The sequence below is a fragment of the Anas acuta genome, chromosome 2, assembly GCF_963932015.1.
Source record: "Anas acuta chromosome 2, bAnaAcu1.1, whole genome shotgun sequence".
NCBI lineage: Eukaryota > Metazoa > Chordata > Aves > Anseriformes > Anatidae > Anas > Anas acuta.
In genome coordinates, this window is record NC_088980.1 from 9,712,858 (window position 1) to 9,731,052 (window position 18,195).

General features: G+C 37.6%; 1 protein-coding gene across 2 annotated transcripts in view; it reads right to left on the reverse strand.

The window, feature by feature from the left end:
- PTPRN2 (protein tyrosine phosphatase receptor type N2) overlaps nt 1-18,195 on the reverse strand; it is a 644,732-nt gene that overhangs the window by 16,734 nt on the left and 609,803 nt on the right. For both annotated transcript variants that reach the window (XM_068673455.1, XM_068673456.1), the window contains exons 18-21: nt 17,048-17,167; nt 15,759-15,925; nt 10,683-10,736; nt 8,539-8,603 (exon numbers count right to left, since the gene is read on the reverse strand). In XM_068673455.1, the coding sequence (XP_068529556.1) occupies nt 8,539-8,603; nt 10,683-10,736; nt 15,759-15,925; nt 17,048-17,167 (406 nt within the window). The remainder of the gene's footprint in view (nt 1-8,538; nt 8,604-10,682; nt 10,737-15,758; nt 15,926-17,047; nt 17,168-18,195) is intronic.

Genomic DNA, 18,195 nt, shown 5'->3' on the forward strand with positions numbered 1-18,195 from the left:
TCTCCAGAGGTGTTTATCATTCTCCATCAGCAACTGAGGAGACCTAGACAACTAGGTTAGGGGAGACGCTTAACATTAAATGGTTTATATGGCTAAAGTTAGCTCTAATGAACCTGGGTTGAAAAGAGATGAGTTTTTGCACTGTGGTTTCAGGCTCATGAATGCTGGGATCTGTCAAATCTAATGGTGTTTGAGATCTGTGCTCTGCGGCTGCTGCCTTCCCCTTCCTCCCTAAGGTTTGGAAACCTTAACAGAAATGGCAAAGGAAAAAGCACCAAGGAACCACAAACAAAAGATAAACCATCTGCAGTACAATGTAGGGAGTACCACAGAAGTGAAGAATGTTTTGTAAGAGTAATTGCTGGTTGTAACTGCTGGTTTGTAACTGCTGTAATATAAAACAAAAGCCAACCAACCAAAAACAAACAAACAAACAAAAAAAAACAACAAGAGTATTTTCTTGCTTCAACTTTCATTGTCTGAGTTCCTAGTAAGTAAAAACACCTGTAAATATTAGAGTTAAGAAGGGGAGCTGAACAACAGCTACAAACTACAAAACCAAAACCAATTTTTATTTGTACTTATCCAGACATCTACTGCTGTAGCTGCTGAAGTTCTGCTATTGGCCAGGAGGATCTTTTGATGCTTTTCATGGAAAGAGACAAGCATTAGCTAAAGAACCAATGAGGGACTCACTTTTAAAGATAACAAAAAAGATAAATGCATTCAGGCTGGCATTTTCATTAAACACTTATTCTCTCTGAGATGAACAAAATCTGTGTGCATGTGTATATGTAGTTAGCGATGGACCCAACCCATACCTGAATCTGCGAACAGTCTTTACTCTCAGTCAAAATATGTAAGTGCTACTATATACCTAAAAATGACCCAAATTAAAATTTCACTACCATTATTAATACCAAACCAAACAAAACCATAAAACAAACCAAAACAAGAAAAAACACCATCCAAAAACCCAATTGGCAAAGGAAGCATACAAATGGAGAAGGGAGTACTAAAAGTAATAAAAGTAAAGAAGAGAAAAATACTGTGACATTCATGCACATGCACACAGAGTATACATTGCATAATGTGTTATTGGTTGCATATTTTATATTAATATTTTAAAACTGCATTTGCACATAACCTGGATGTACAAATGTAAGTTATGTGGCTTTATGCAATCCAAAGGAAGGCGATAATGAAAAAGGAGCAGCCTGGTATTTTAAAAACTGCTACAGGACACTAATTCTTCTGAGCATTCAGTGATTTACAGGGAGAGAAATTCACTACTGACATGACAGTTTTTAAGCTAATATCCTTTGTCAATGCAGAAAAAACATGCAGAAACCACTCACTGTAACTGCATGCAAATGGGTGCTAATGTGAGACCCAATCCTCACTTCCACTGTGCATGAGATTAAGTCAAATCACAGTTTATACCATACAGAAATTGTTTCTCTGTTACATCTAGATTTTATCCAAAAGCTAAAAGCAATAGGAATATGCCTAAATTACTAAATTTGAGAAATAGAAGTTAATGAGCTGTATTCTGTATATGGGCAGGTATCCTATAATCACCCATGATCACTCTAGAAAATACTATGGCATGCACCTAAATTTAATTTATGCATGCACGCGTGCACCCACACACACAAAGGGGATGATGAGTCAGCAAGGATCGAGGATGTGCTGCTACTGCCTGTGTATAGGTGTTCCCCCGTGTCAGCTCCTATAGAGCTCTAAACAATCTGCTTCCTTCAGCACCTCTTCTACAAAATGTCAGCTAATTACCTCAAAAGCAGTTCATCTCCATGTGCTGAGTCAAACATGAACAAAGTTAAGATGCTGACTGCAAAAATCACATTTCTGAAAACGCGCCTCAGTTTGCCCTAAGAAATCTTGGAGTCCCCTTTGGAAAACGAGAATTTACTTTGCAGGGCACTCAGAGGCAGCTCGCCCACGTCCAACTATTAAATTGTAAGAACTACATTTCACATTGCTTTCATTTCATGTTGCACGTAGGTGGTAATGCTTTCACGACAGTACATGGATTGAGTATAAAAGATGCAACTACTATGGATTTGTTCTTTAACAGAGTGTATTCTTAAAAGTGACTAAACTGGTCCAGTTTTAGAAGCTGTGGAATAATCACACTTTACTTTGGTAATATACATTGTACCCTTTAAAGTCAGAAGACTACCATCTTGGTCAATTAAACACTTCTCTTCAAATCATCTACAGACTACTTGCGTGAGATTAACTACAAAGTAGTTCTTCACTCTGTGTGTAACCCTCCTTTTCCAAACATTTGCCCAGCTGGTTCTCAAACTGATAGTACTGTACTTCTATGACCAGCTTTTCCACTTTTCGATATTCTAACCTACACTTTGTGTGAAAAAAATGCTGCCCAAATTCCTTACCTGCTTGTCTCCTCCTTAGTTTCAGTCAATGACCTCTTGTTTTCAAATTAGTCACTATCTCAAGCTGCTTACTGACATCAATACATTCCTTTCAGGGTCTCCTAACACTCTGTGGGGACCCCCCTTCGTGCTCCCTTTCCCAAGGAATAGTCCATGTCTGATCAGTCTTTCTTCACAATTCATTTGCCCCAAAACTTGAATAATTAGGTTTGCTTTCTACCACACTTTTCTAGTCCCACTTCTTTTTCAATAAAATCCTGAGAACAGCAAAGAAGTCAGAAATACGGCTCTTTTAGGGTAACGCCTGACCACTAAACTGTATAAAAGGAAAAAAACCAACAACAACAACCAACCTACAAAGAAATTACATCAATAATGTCTTTGCTTTTTGTTTGAAATCTCTATATTCCATCTGGGAATCCATCTAAAAACACAGTCCACACAACATACACAAAGAAACATCAACCAACATCACCTTCCCCATTGTCACTTATTCATTTTATAACCAGAGCTTGTAGAAGGTGCTAGGTTTTTATCTTAATTTTATGAATTATTAATCAATGAGTATAGCGTCAATAATGTGGGAAGACTTTAAAAGTTTATGCATCAACATGTATTTTGCAGAGGAAACAAATACTATTTTAATATTTTAATATATATATATTTTTTTTCTAAATAGTGAGGTTTCCCTTAGCATCACAGCCTGGACTGTAAAAAGCTGCCCTATACATTCCCTTTACACTTTTGCATGTAGCTGGGGGCCCAGCTCTCATTGTGATTAATTATCTGCTGGGAAACGCTGCAAGAATGAGCACTATTTGCCTAATTGTGTTTCCAGGGTAACTCATTACATAAAAGTTACAATACATAAATGCAGCTCACTTGAAAAACAGGCCTTATAACATATGATATGTTTACAAGGACACTAAGAACTTCCTTCAGAAAACGAAATAGCCACGTTTCAGAATTCTATGGTTAACATCACTGCTAAGAACTGAGGCAGTCTTGTGGGTAGCACAATAGCACACAAATCAAAAGCTAATTTTTTTGGCTTTACCGGCCTGCATTTTTTCCTAGAGATAATCATCTAACTCCCACAAACCTCAAAGAGCAGTGATGGAATAGATTCAAACTTAGAACATGAAAATAATTACATTCTAAAGTCTTCTGCTGTAAATTCTTCTCAAGAATTTCAATTATTTCTAATTCCACTTTTTGCTCTTTTAACATTAAATACCATTTTTAAAAAAATAATCTCTCCTTTACACTACATATTCTCTCAACCACTGTGTGACACTTGTAGTATATTAAGTTTTAAATTTACAGGAGAAACTGTATCATGGGCTGAAGAAATACTTTCTCGTTCACCAAGAGTATGTCAGAAATAGACTGCTCTTGACTTGGATCTCTAACACTTAAGACTATAATATTCTCAGACTTTGCATAAAGGTTGAAGAATAAGCAGATTGTATCCATTTTAACATGAATATGGGCAAGTATTTTCTTTCATAAAATCCTTTCAGAGAGGATCCAACCCTACAACTTCATTATGATTGTTAAATCCACACAGCAGATAAGCAAAACCTCAGCAAGGGTTCAGATTAGCCAAAATCATTTGATCATGATGAGTCAGAAGGCGAACTAGGGAATCTTTTGTTTTGCCTTAAAATGTCATGGTAGAAACTGCATCTGCTCAGGAGCTGACTCACAAGACCCTCAGACAATAGTGTAGTGGGGGCAAGGAAAGGACTTGCAGAGATAACCTCCACAGCCAGCCCAGGCCAGAGTGTGTGCGCTCATCAATTATAATCCGGGGTTTTGAATGGGAGAGAAGAAACCATTGGTTCAGCTTCATTAAATCAAATCTTTTTGCTGGGTTTTAGAATTCTGAAATCAATACTTTAAAAGGATTTTAAAATTCATATTTACCTTCCCTTTCACTCATCTCATTCCAGCTAGTTCAAACACAAGAAAATGGATGGTCAGCAAACCCCAAACAGCTGCTAGCTGGATTAATATCTAAAAATCAAACTTTTATCTACACTATCCAAGCCTTTCAGTTCAGAAGAATGAAAGTAGGAATAATCTTTTTTTACCCGTAATCTTGCTCTTGTCTTTTCCATGACAGAAACAATTAATACAAATATTTTTAAATATATCAAACTTTTAGTTACTAATACATGCCTGCAGGAAAGACAATAAATGAGAAATTTCCCACTTTTTCTCTAAATCACATACAAAAAATCCCCCAAACTGATTAGCTCAGAGTTACTTTGAGTTTGTGGTGAGGAAGGAATATCAAGTAGACTCATCTAAAACAGTTTGTCCGCCCTAGTAACAAAAGATAAAATTTGTAAGTACATTAAGAATGTTAAAATTCTCAGCAGAAATCATCCTTTAAAAAGTCCCTGTCAAAAATCCAGCAAGCACTGTTATCTACAAAAACAATCAATTATCATTTTCTGTACTTATTTAAATCATGAAAGCACACATACAGTTGAAATACATCATTTCTGAACTTTTCACTCAAAAATAAAACTTGCCCTAAGCTGTCTGTCAGGGAAATTGGAGGTAACTTTGATAGCTCTTAAAATTTTCATATTCATGTAAAAATAGTATGCTACTGGAAGGCCTGTCTCTACCATATAGTTTTTGTTATTACTTTGATGAGGACAGGATTAGGGCCTTGTAACCGTTCTGCTTATGAATCTAGCAATAAAAATAATTATGGTAATAAACTACATGATAAATAGCACTGCTGGGTTACTGGAACAACTAAACACAAGGACACACTTGCATTTAAAACTTTCCACTGACATGACACAGGAATGACAGGACTGAATAGACATCGTTGTTCTCGAACTGTTCCAGTTACCTAATAAGATTATTTAATGTAGCTATTTGGAGTGAATACACAGATGCAGCCATTATATTTATTGTGGAGAGGACAGAGAAATTCATTAAAACCCCTGCCCAACAGGAAACCCTTCGTGTAGAGCCTCAGGGAGGCCCAAGGGCCGGTGAGGCAGCTGGGGCCAGGCCAGGCTTGCTAGGCACAAGGATCCTTGTGGGACTCTGTGTGCCCTCCTGCCACCCAAACCCTTGCCCAGGGGACACAAGGACCCTGTGGAGACATTGCCACCCTCCCAACCTTTACCACGCACTAAAATAGGGTGCTTTCTTTTTTTTTTTTTAAGTTCCATTTCTGTTTTGGGGCCGTCAGACTGGTGTGGCAGATGTCGAGCACAAAAGCCCTCAATTTTTTTCTCCCTACTTTAGGAGCAGGTTGCTTCCCGGTGGTTTTCAGCATATAAAATAACATGAGACATAGCAACAGGCGAGATAGTAGAAGATACCAATTTATAACATGCTTAATAGACTAAGTATTAGCACTAATTCAATGAGCGGTAGGGGAAAAAATTGTTAATGACAAAAGCATTTACAGTTAACTGTCCAAGAGAATGTAGGGAAGTAAATCATTACATGAAAAAAGGAGCTCCTTTTCTCCATCTACCCCATTAAAAACCCCACTAAAGAGCCAAGGCATTTATTGATTGCTTTCTACTTTCCCACTGCCGAAACTAAGTACTCCTCTATTTACTTTGATTTAAAAATGCATTATTGTCTACTTTCTAATAAACCAGACAGTGGAACAAGAAACTCAAATTATTCTAAGTTTATTCTTAAAAGTCTTTTTTTTTTTTTTTTTTTTTTTTTTTTGAAAGACTGAAGGCCTTAATCCTTAAAAGCCTTTTTGAAAGAAATGTTACTAGATGCTGGCCTTGCAGCTGGGCCCAGATTGAAAGTGCACTTACATTTTTATGTTTAGCACTGAAGGACTCTGAAGTTAGCCCTCGCACTCCACATAAAAGCTTTGGAAACGGCATTCTTTGCCACTCGTGCAATTCATTCTCTAAGAAAAGGAAATGGAAAGAAAGATTTCATGTCCAGGGCTTCAGGCCTTTGATCATTTGATGAACATTGGATCCTCAACCTGGGCCTCCAGCTTCTCAGGCCAGACAAAGAGGGCCCCGGCCGCACAGGCTGGGCCGCGATTCCCGCCCGAACAAAACCTTTGGCGGCCGCACAGTGTGACAGCCTGGGAAAGGCCCACCTCAGCAGGGCTGAGATGCCCGCTCTGCCCTTTGATCTTTCATTTAAACCCCAGCCAAAGCACCAGGTCAGGGGATTTCGCGTTGCACACCCCCATCGGCAGAGGGGAGCAGGTCAAGAACAAAATGGGGGTGACCGATCTCCAAAAAGCCCTGTGACGCCTTTCTCTGGCCAGTTTCACATGACTTGTCTCGTATTGTGAAACACTAAGCCCGCACTTAAAATGGAATTTGACATTACATGCTACAATGGAGTCAATAAATGGCATTCTTCAGTGCTTTTACAACAAAGTCAACCCTCCCTTAAGTGCCTGAAAGCCTGTAGCTAGAAAATACTTCTCATTTACTTCTTTATGCAAGTAAATTGCATATACTTTAAATTTAGTTTTCATTACAGCTTCTTGTTGCTGACGACTGAAGTGAGCTGAACAAACACCTAACAAAGGTGTACATTAATTTTACTACATACCATTGCTTCTATTTTCAAAGACTAGGTTGCCACGTGGAAAAGTGCTGCAAATATCTCCATATTCTCTCACCGAGGGAAAACCTATTTTCCAGTAAGCATGAAAAACTGATCCCATCCCACTGGAAAATCTCCAGGACAGGGCTAAGGAGAAGGCAGACACAGGAGAAGAGAAGGCCAACTTCTTTTAACATCAGGAGCAAGTTCCCTATGATGCTCATGGACAGAAAACATACCTCTTTATGTGCATGTGTGACCAGACGCATTAACATTCAGAATACAGAGGAAAAAACGCTAAATTCTTCTTTCTGATGGGGCACCAGGTCATTATGTCCCACAGGACTGAGATATGTGGATGCAATATATGACTGCAAAGTGTGGAGTGTATTTTTAAAATAAATCTAAAAATATGACTACTTTAGAAGGTTTAAAACAACCGTAAAGTGATTAGAAATCAAAGGTCTATTATTTCATATAAATTAATTTATGTTATTACAATTAATCCTTTTTCTTTAAACACAAACACATTGCACACAATGGCAGATCAAGGTAGCTTAAGAACTTAGCACAAGAATTAGAAAGGCTAATGACAATTTTTTATTTTCAACCTCAGAGATTACTCTTCCTCTTAAAATGCAGTTCTATGACAGTGTAATATAAACAGTGTGGGAAAGGGGTATGATATATCAAGTTGACAATTATGTCTTTTTAATATACAGTCAGGTTTACTTGCCCACTTTTACCCTCCTTCCTTTTGAAGGCTGTGTCAGTACTAAAAATTTGGTTTAATTGTATCATACCGAGATTATTTCAGGCTATCTTAAGCACTTCTTATTGTGAAACATATAACGATCAATAAAAATAATGATTCTAATCTCTAGAGGATCTGTAGATTTTTACTTTTAACACGAACATTAAGACATTTCATATTTCATGAAATACATTTCACTGACAAGGAAACCAAGGTGTAGGAAAGTTAAATAAGTTGTTCAGCATTGAACATAGAGGGGCAGAACTGCAAACAGAGCACTACAATTTTCCAAAGAGACAAATTTGTGCAAATTTGTGCACCTTGTACATGGGGACCTGTCTGGTACCAGATCTTCTAGGCACTATGGTGCCAATGGCCAGCTACAAGAAAAAGCAAATGTGCTTGACCATTGTGGCTTAGTAGGTGACAATACTCTGGGCAATAGTCATGAAGCAGCCCAGGACCTAACTAATGAAATCACTAAATAAGGATTGTACAGCCTCAAAGTATCTTCTTCTAAAAACTGTACTAACTATTTAAATGGTAAAGTTAGAAAATTCAAATAGTTCTCAACAGCACAAGAACATCTGCTCATTCACAAAGCATTTGCATTTGGGTCTGTTGTTTGAAATCACTATGAAAATGAAACTTAAGAACATTCAGGAAAAAGTACAATTTGCCTCTAATTTATTCTCAGGTTTTCTGTGAATATTGCTCCCCACGTTGTCATGGCAACACAAGCACATCTTTCAGTACCAACGAAGTAACAAGCCTTTTGATTCTCACCTTTAGCCATTTTATTGAGAACCATGTCAATTAGAATGTAGGTTCCACTTCTTCCTGCACCATCACTGCCAACAGAAAGGGAAAAAGAAAAAATAAGGCCTATCAATGTGCATCTAGATTCAACATAAAGGCACCTGCCATTATGTTATACTGTTACACAAGGACTGAATGAGGGGAAATGTAGGGTACTGAGAAGGGGAGAGAGAGCTTGCCCTGAATTAACACAAGTTGTTCAAGGAAGTTTAGCCTGCATGGATACAAGGGCTTTGTTTTGATTTTTTTAAGCCAAGCTGTGTTTATGCAATAAAAACATTTTAAGCAACATTGGAAAAGTCAGTAACATTAAACCCCTAAAAGGATGTAATTTTTGTTCTTCAAGTGTAAATATAATGTGCTTATAGTCACTTGCACTTGAGTTCAAGAACTGCAGAATAAGCTAGACCAGCACATTATCCAACACTGTCCCAAAATGTTGTGGATTGCATTTGAACACAGCGGCCAGAGACACCATTGAGACACTGGTCTAAGAACTGATATATCTGATTACTGACGGACTGCAGTCTTTCTTCACTATATATCACAAGTGATTCTTCTTTTTTACCGTTTGCTTCAACTCCTCCGTAGTTGCAACAATCAGAAAAAAATATTATGCAATTCCTGAGAAACAGCTTTAACTTTTGTGTGCCATCAGTCTTGCCTCAGAGATGAGAGAACAAGCCTTGGGAGTGGAAAAGCTCCCTAATGGGAATGCAGCTTGTGTCCCTTTCAGACATCAACATATAATTGCCAGTGTGATGTTCTTTTAGAGCTGCTGTTAGCAAACATAATTAAGACCTTAAGTAAAAGCTTTTTTCTTTCCCTTCCCCCAAATTTTTAAAAGGTGCATGTGTGACCAATTAGACTGTATATAGTTTTATTAATTAAGCCCTTATTTTTATTGATAGCTCAATTTGTGTACAAGAATAAATGAAAGGAAAAATAATAGAACAGTGTGAGGCACATTATTTCATTCTGTTTATAGGCAGGCAGGCTATGAAACTTCATTTTTATTAAGTCTTTGTAGAAAGGCTTTTCTCTTTCAGTTACTAGATGACTTCTTAGAGAGGGAGGTAATGGTAATATATTTTTTTTCCTATGGCTGTGAAGGGAACAAAGGCATAATCTCATTAGTTAAGCTGAATGGTGAGAGACAAAGCAGTGATCAAGCTCAATACAAACAAAACAAAACAAAACAAGAAAACAACAACAGAAAACTACTGAGCGAATGGTAGACATTTTCATCCATCATCATAAGAGAGGAACAAGAAACGTCAAGGGTCTTCATTCTGTGCCAAATGTTTCTTTTCTTAGGATTCCTAAGCAAAGTAAAAGAGCCTGCTCCAGGCTGTTCTCATCTGCAGAATGCCTCCTGGCATCTGGGGGAAGGTGACTGCTGAGCCACTGGTGACACAACACGTTCCCTCTCCTCCCTCCCACAAAAAGTGGAATGTCACGTCAAACAACCTGCCTCTTAGCAGGGCTTTGTTGTTTCTGTTTTCCTTGTCTACAAGAGTATTTTGAATAATTAATTGCAATGTTCTCCTTAAAACTCACAATGTCCAAAATCAAACATTAATGTTACTATGGCAAAATTTTCCATTGACCTACCCAATAGGTTTCCATTGCATCTAGCAGAGTTTGAGGCCTAAAAATAATCTGTGCTTGAAGGATTACTCAATCTGTGGGTTGGTCTCCACTCCCCAACACCACCCTCCTCTTACCATGATCAATGGAAGCAAGTGAAGAAGAAAAAAAATTAACTGAGTGCTAATAAAGACTAAATTGGGAGGGAATGCATGGAACCACTATCATTTTGAAGGAGATGATTGAAGGAATCAAAGTACTTATATTTGAAAGGGTAGCCATGCATTCTTAGTTCAAGACACAACATCTACAAAAGCACAGGAAAGGATAATTTTATTAGGAAAACAGACCCTAAAAATTATTTAGCATTAAAAAACAGATGATTTATATTTCCTACCTTCAGCCTACCTTACTGTCTTGTTAGTGATTTATTTAAAGCTTTAATTTACCCATTTTGTATTTACCTATATGAAATTCTTGCACAAAAATCTCTCTGAAGCTATTTTAGAAATTGTACTTGCCTGCAATGAACAACTACTGGACAAGAGCGACCCCTGTAGCACTTGTTTACTTTTCTGAAATAAAACAGACACAAAAAATTAATTAAGCATATTACATACTGTTTCTTTAGCCGTCAAAAATAAGCAGTAAGAAAAAGCAAATATTGCAGTCCTTAAAAAAACAGTCCAGTTGATAATTTCCTGATATAACAAGCAGTTGTTACAGACATAATCTTGTTTAAAGTTTGCTTCTGCTTTGCTGCTGTAGAAATCCTTGGTAACATCCCATTACCAGTGTTGGTTAGGCAAATGAAATAATCTCTTTTCTCAAATGTCTCATGTGTTAGCTCCAAACTAAGATTATCACAAGATGCTTTAATTTTAAAGCCAACTATGAGTTCATGAATTTGCTCATGAAGCAACAATAAAAACAAAGCTATAGAACAGGTCTGCCAATATGTAAGTTCAATGAAGGAATTAGCTAGTGCTGAAGCAAACCAAGATGCTCAGTCTAAGAATAAAGCTTGCAAAATTGTTTTAAAACTATTTAAACTGCCCTACAAAAACCCAAATCCCAAATCCCTCTTCTGCTCTAGAATGTATTTTACATATGAAGTTTGTTACATACCAAAAAAACACCAAATACGTGTGCATATGTTAACAAGGCAAGCTGAATAAAGGATTAATTGGGAAAGCATTTGCTCAGGAAATCAAAACCTTTCACTTTCCTTGATGAGATGCTTGAGTTTATCAGAGCTAGAAGGTCTCCTATATAACCATTTCTTAGGGCAGCTCCATGAGATGCCCAGTTACTCCAATGGTCCCCAGCTTTGCCAAGTGTTGCAGAGGATCCTAACTGCTAAACTGATGAAGTGAACTGCCAGAATTTGGCAACTGTGCAACAATGTTATTATGAATTTGAAAGCATAACTAACCTCCTGAATCATTTAGTTCTTGGCTCTTCATCTATTCACTAACATCTGTGCTGTTAAAGCATGCATATATCTTTAAACATTGCTTACAGTATAGCCTGAAGATGCCTAAACTTCTAAATCTGACAAGGAGTCTGGATATTTGGAAGTCGACGCAAGCAGGCTATGGAGATGCTGATGATGTCCCATGAAACTGGGTTTTCACATTCCGCCTTTTACTATTCAAGATTCTAACCAAACTTGATAACAATATTAAGTTCTCTTAATGATTCCCTTTAAACACTAGGATTTAGGATTTTTCACAATCCTTACTCTCTTCTGCTCATTTATGTGAATTCATATCCACAGAGACATTCTGTCTCTTTTTATACTCCTCGTATGTAAGTAGTGCAATAGAATAACTTTATCCTTTCTATGAAATAAATGGCAAGCCATTGAGAAGCACCTGACTTTGAAAATTAAATGGGACAATTATTTGTCCATAATACATATACAGCCACTACCAAGCAAAACTGCCTCCCACCATCTGCACTAGGAGAAGAGCAGTTTTTGCACTTAAGGTATTACTTAAAAGCTAATAATTACAGAGGGGTATTTACCATTTCTTTTTCTGCTTATGTGGTTCCTTTGTTCCCTGTATGGCACTACTATACTTGCATGTTGTGACTAGCCACCTACCAAAGTCCTAATGTACTTTCAATGACAAACTTGAACTGAACCTATCAGAAAATCAGACAGCCAGAGACGCATGTTAGGGAAAGACACCTTATGTTTACCAGTTTTATTGAACAGTTTCAAACATTTTCATTATCACACATTTCAGAAAACAGTAAAACAAAGGGTTTCAATACAGCTGGTTCATAGTTTTGTCTACATATAGTTTATGAAAGTATTTAGAAGTGCAGCAACGTTTCATGTCATTCTTAGTTCTGGCTAATGAGAGTGAGCTGAAAATTCATCAGTAAGCAAAGTTCTTGAATGTTGAAGAAAATATATATAATATATATATAAACATATACAGGAAGAATTAACTTAGAAAGAATGATTAGTAATACAAACCAACCCTTGGCTCATTGAGTGAAAAAGAAATCATCATGCAAACCATCAGCAAGCAAAGGTCAGAGGTCGTTAGAGGCTCAGAAAAGGGGTTTCCCACATTGTCCCTGCAGCAGAGTCACAGTTTCCAATGATCACTTTTGTGACTATGCAACTGGGCTCATATTACTAGCTGCAACATCACAAAAATGACACTGGCAACCGCTAATTAGCTGGCAAAATAAGAATTTGTCCATTTTTAAAGTGAGCAGTGTTAGTAAATGCCATTGCACACAGCAAGAAGTGATAGCATAATAGATATATATTTTAAGCAAAGCCCTCACATGTGATGCTAATTATCTTTTAGCTTAGCAGTCCCTCTTTAAAGTGTAAATGTGCTCCCTCTGGGCTCAAGAAATATTTAATTACACATATCAGTGCATGACTAACAAGCTAGTCCAGAGCAATAATGATTGGTCTATTGTTCAAAATGAAATTAGGACTCCAGAAGCATTTAAAACTGACCAGTGATTTCTGTAGTAGCCTCACCTCTCAGGGACTGGCTTTGGCACAGATTTTTGAAATACGTAGAATAATCTCTTTTTGGCAATTTATACCTACATTATGAAAGTGTGATAGATTATTCCTCAAGGTTTAATGCATCTGCTAAATACTAAAACACTGTCTGATACACAGTAAGAGAAATGTAAGCTTTCAGTTTTCAAAGAGACTTGAAAAATTTCCTTGAATAAAAATTATAAGGTCCATATTCCCACAGACTCTGGGCAAGGTAATTTTGGGAATCCAATTTTTCTTGGTGATGAATTATAAAAAATAGAGGGTTGGTTATGTATATGCTTAATTTCATATATGTATGTGAATATATAAATATACACACATATCCATATATATATACAAACACACTGAATGCACATAAAAACATAGATAGATTAAAAGAAATGAGAGCAGCCCCTTCCTAGCACCACCTTACTACAAGTATGGCAGTGCTGTCAGACATTCAGGGGGCTTTATGACTCAGCTGTCGTAATCCAGCAGAGCTCATACTTTAAATAGGAAGCTTCAGGTGCAAAAGATGTATTGTATAAATGAATTCCAAATACATTCCTTTTTTTTTTTTTTTGTCCTTAAATAAACAGCAAAATTAGATGACCAAGAAAACTGAGATTCATAGACCAGCCATAGTGCATGCCAAAATTCCTTTTCAGAAGGAATTTTACTATGCATTCAGTATTATGAGTTCATCGTACAAAATCTGCACATAGCAAATGATTACGGTACCCTACGCTGGACTGTGAATACATATTAAAGGAACACTCAGAATTCAATTAAATCTTAACAGGTTCATTCCCATACTTGCTTTAAATGGAAAGAATGGCAGCTCAGCTACTTTTCTCATCTAGTTATAATTTTGCTTTTTCAAAGTATCGCACAACACTTCTTCAATGAGGCTATTTCACGCTCGCACAGTGTCACTAAGCAGCACGTTCCTGGTGATGTGAACTATGATCTACTCTAGACCTAGTCCTGCAGCTCATGCATGGACCTTGAGTCTCATTGAACCAAATAGGAGCTTTGGTGCTCCAAGTTTCAGATGTCCTAGCTGATTTGTAGCCTAGTTAGAAATGATAGCAAATTTCCCACTAAATTCAGAAGGGGTAGAATTGGATGCTGGGTTGCACCAGTGCTGCAGCCTTGCATGGCTTAGTGCAACTCATTCAGCATTTTCACCACAAAAATTCACTACAGGCAACTTCCACAGTGCCAAAAGCACAGGAAAATCAACGTAAAAAATCACATTAAAATCTGTATTTGAACCCAGAGAACCATTGTAAATTCAGTTTCATCCTCCATCCTATGGCCCTGCTTCCTTCCTCTGCTATTGCTTTTGTGGTGTGACCCTGGAGCACGTCCAGATGTTCTTACCTTGCCCCAGTTCACAGCGACTGCTGCACTCTATCACTTGACCTGTAATGCATGAGATGATTCTCTGCTCTGAAAAACCCTTGCTATACATACAAGAACACTGATGGATAAAGAGTGGCATTTAGCCCTCAGTTTTTAAGGGTAAAATATTGCCAACAGACAACTGTGCAGCCAGCTCCCATTGGACATAAGCCAGCTTCTCCCCTCGGGTGCCGATGCGTAACTCCTACCAGCATCAGCCAGAGCTCCGAGCGCTTACTGAAAGAAACAAGTTTGGACCTTTTGAGCACTGAGCCCTGTATAATCACTTCAGGGGGCTGTGGATAATATTGTAGCACGGAGAGGAAAATAGGAGATCCCCGAGGCCGCTTGTGGATTGAGAACCAACTCCCCAAACCTCCTGGAGATTCTTTTCATTAGTCATAAGCGCATCGCTGTGGATTAGCTGGTACATGCTAACACCTACACGCGATGCACTGGGCACGGTTTGCAATCAAGAAAAGATTATTTCACTCCAGTATTTATCATGCATGGCTTTAATTTTCAAATTAAAATTTAGATAGACACAGCAAACATTAGAGAAGGTGACAAGGACTTTCACAGGTTTTGCCTTTGTATGTTTCTATTTTAGAGCCACGCTGACTTCCTTTAAAATTCCAGAGGGCATGCTTTGTCAACATTTTCATCTGCTTTCTCAAATCTCCACCTTTCTTCAGTCAAAAATGTCTAGAAGCTTCACTGCTTGATCCTCACAAGCAAACACTACCATGGGAATGCCGTTATTGCCATATGACTCCATTGTGACTTTTTTTTTAAAGTGTGTTGATACTACATAATTTATTTGTGAGATTCCTGTGATAAGGATCATAGGGGAGCCACAGAAAAGGCTTGGAAGTTGCAGATGGCTAAATACTTGGAAAACAAAGAAATACAGAAGCACTGAAGAGCTGTACAAAGGAAAGAAGGCATCAATCTCTAAATAGGAAGTGAGTGTGTCTATTTGTGAGGCAACACCAAAAATCAATCTATTGTAGATTTTTATGTTAGTTTATCATTGCAGCATCACAGGCTGAGGGCACTCTTTCAAAACAGAATTACTTAAAGCACTACTAGAAGTACAGACAGTTCAAGTTTAGTTCCTCAGATTTGGATCGTCTTAAATAAACTGCCATACTTTGTGCTTTACCTGCGGAAATCCAGAAGTGATCTCGTGGAAGCAGGAACTCTCTGATCGTTCCAGCTGAGGAAATGGAACTGTGTCACCGTGCGGGTCTCATTCGTCTGCAGGTTCTTCAAGTAGAAGCTCCTCACTAGGAAATCCTCACACCAGATGTGCTCAGAAACAAGGTTTACCTACACCACAGAGAATAAATGGGGATCAGGGATTTTGCTTGCATCTTCAGAATTGCAGGTGTGAGTTGTTTTGGATGAAGGAAGTTGCTAATTTTATTAGCAAATTGGCCAGTGAGGTGAAAATATTTTTTTTATTTAGCAATGAATGTTGTTGTCAGGAAGGGGTTTGCTGCCACTCCTATTTCATTAAAAATATTAAAAAATTACTGTCAATTTTAATGGAAAAGAAAAAAAAAATCACTAAATTGAAACCTGATGCTGTGGCCATGCCTTTTGTATTCATGTAACATCATATACATCAGACTGCCAGGTGCTTTTCACACGAAGATGCCCACAAAGCATTGCTCAGGCCACATCTGAGTGATCTTAAAAATCTCACAGGAATTCACATGAGAAGTTAAAAGTCAAATTTTTCACCCACATAGAAAAATAAACATAAAAATGCAGCTTATTTGCAGAGTTAGTTTTTTCAGATAGAAAATTTTTTTCACATGTTGGTTTAAATGACAATATTTCTTCACGTTTTCCTACTCATATTTGGCATTGTGTTGTTATTTTCTTCCTCTGGTCAGCCAGACAACTGGAAAAACATGACAGCCATTCTCAAGGTTACACTTCCAGAAAACTGATGATATGGTATTTTGGGGTAGCAATGCAAAGCAGAAAATAAAAATCTGTATTTATTGTTGTGACTGAGGCAAGAGGTAAAAATAGCATTAATTACTAAAGCTATACAGAGGCTTTTCCACAAACATATGCATATGGCTTTCCTAGGGCAAAATTCACTAGTTTTAAAAATACTAATTTCCTATAAAATATAAACATGTGCTTTTATATTTCAACCATTTGCAAAAACATTTTAAAGACAAAATCATTGTCTTTTTTTTTCCCGGCACCACTTGGCTCATTATTTACTAGATTTTACCCAGCGCAAACTACCGGGTAACGGAAACGACGCCCAAATTTCCCACAAATCTAAAACTACTCAAAGACACACCAAGGGGATTTAAGAGACCTCAACTCAATGTACAGCTCAGATTAGCTGAAACAGCATTTTGCCCCGTATGAAATCGAGCCATACCCTTCCTGTCACGTTTACAACCCGGCGTTTTGTTTAGGTACCTCGTAGATGTGGTAGAGGTTTGACCCTTCGTCTGGCCAATAGTGGTAGCACTGCTTGACTCCGTTTTCCGCGAGGGGTGTCAGCATGACAATAACGACACAGCCGTTCTCCCAGACCATCTGCAGACAAAGAAAGACACCGTGGCCACATTGTGACTGCCTAATTACTGCGTGACATGTATAATTACTGCACTCAGACACACAATCAAAATTTATTCCATTCACAGGAAATTTATTTCATTTTCATTAGACACTTTTACTCTGCAGCTGCTTTCAAATCCCTGAATAAACTGGCACCATATTTTGCAGGCGTCCATGAAATATTAAAGAATTTCCAGCAATTTCAATTTGTATCTTCTACAAAATCTCTCCTTTTTCTCGGTACTTTGTTCAGCTGCTTTTCTGTCAAACTTTCAGATCCACAAAGGAAATACTGAACAATGCTTGCAAAACACACAGCTATGTGGTGTTTGATACTAAACACTAAAGGAGCATGGACACACCACTAAGAGCATATTGACCTGCTAAAGTTGCATTTGCTGAAACCCGTTTGTACCTTCAGTCTTGTTTCTCTTTACAGTGTGCCACAAAGCAAAAGCTACAAAACCGCTGCATTGCTGAAAGAATCATAAAAGTTGCACCTGAACAACAAAGACACAATTACAAAAGCTTTGCTGCAAATGTGCATTGCTTTTTTTTTTTCTTTCTTTCTTTCTTTCTTTCTTTCTTTCTTTCTTTCTTTCTTTCTTTCTTTCTTTCTTTCTTTCTTTCTTTCTTTCTTTCTTTCTTTCTTTCTTTCTTTCTTTCTTTCTTTTCTCTTCTCTCTTTTCTCTTTTCTCTTTTCTCTTTCTTTTTTTCTCTTTTTTCTTTCTTTCCTTCCTTCCTTCCTTCTCTCTCTTTCTCTCTTTCTTTCTCTCTCTTTTTTTTTCTTTCTCTCTCTTTCTCTTTTCCTTCCTTCCTTCCTTCCTTCCTTCCTTCCTTCCTTCCTTCCTTCCTTCCTTCCTTCCTTCCTTCCTTCCTTCCTTCCTTCCTTCCTTCCTTCCTTCCTTCCTTCCTTCCTTCCTTCCTTCCCCTTTTCTTTTTCATTGATTTTATTCTTTTTCTTTCATTTTCTCCCTCTCCCGCACTCCTCTTCCCTCTTTTTATTT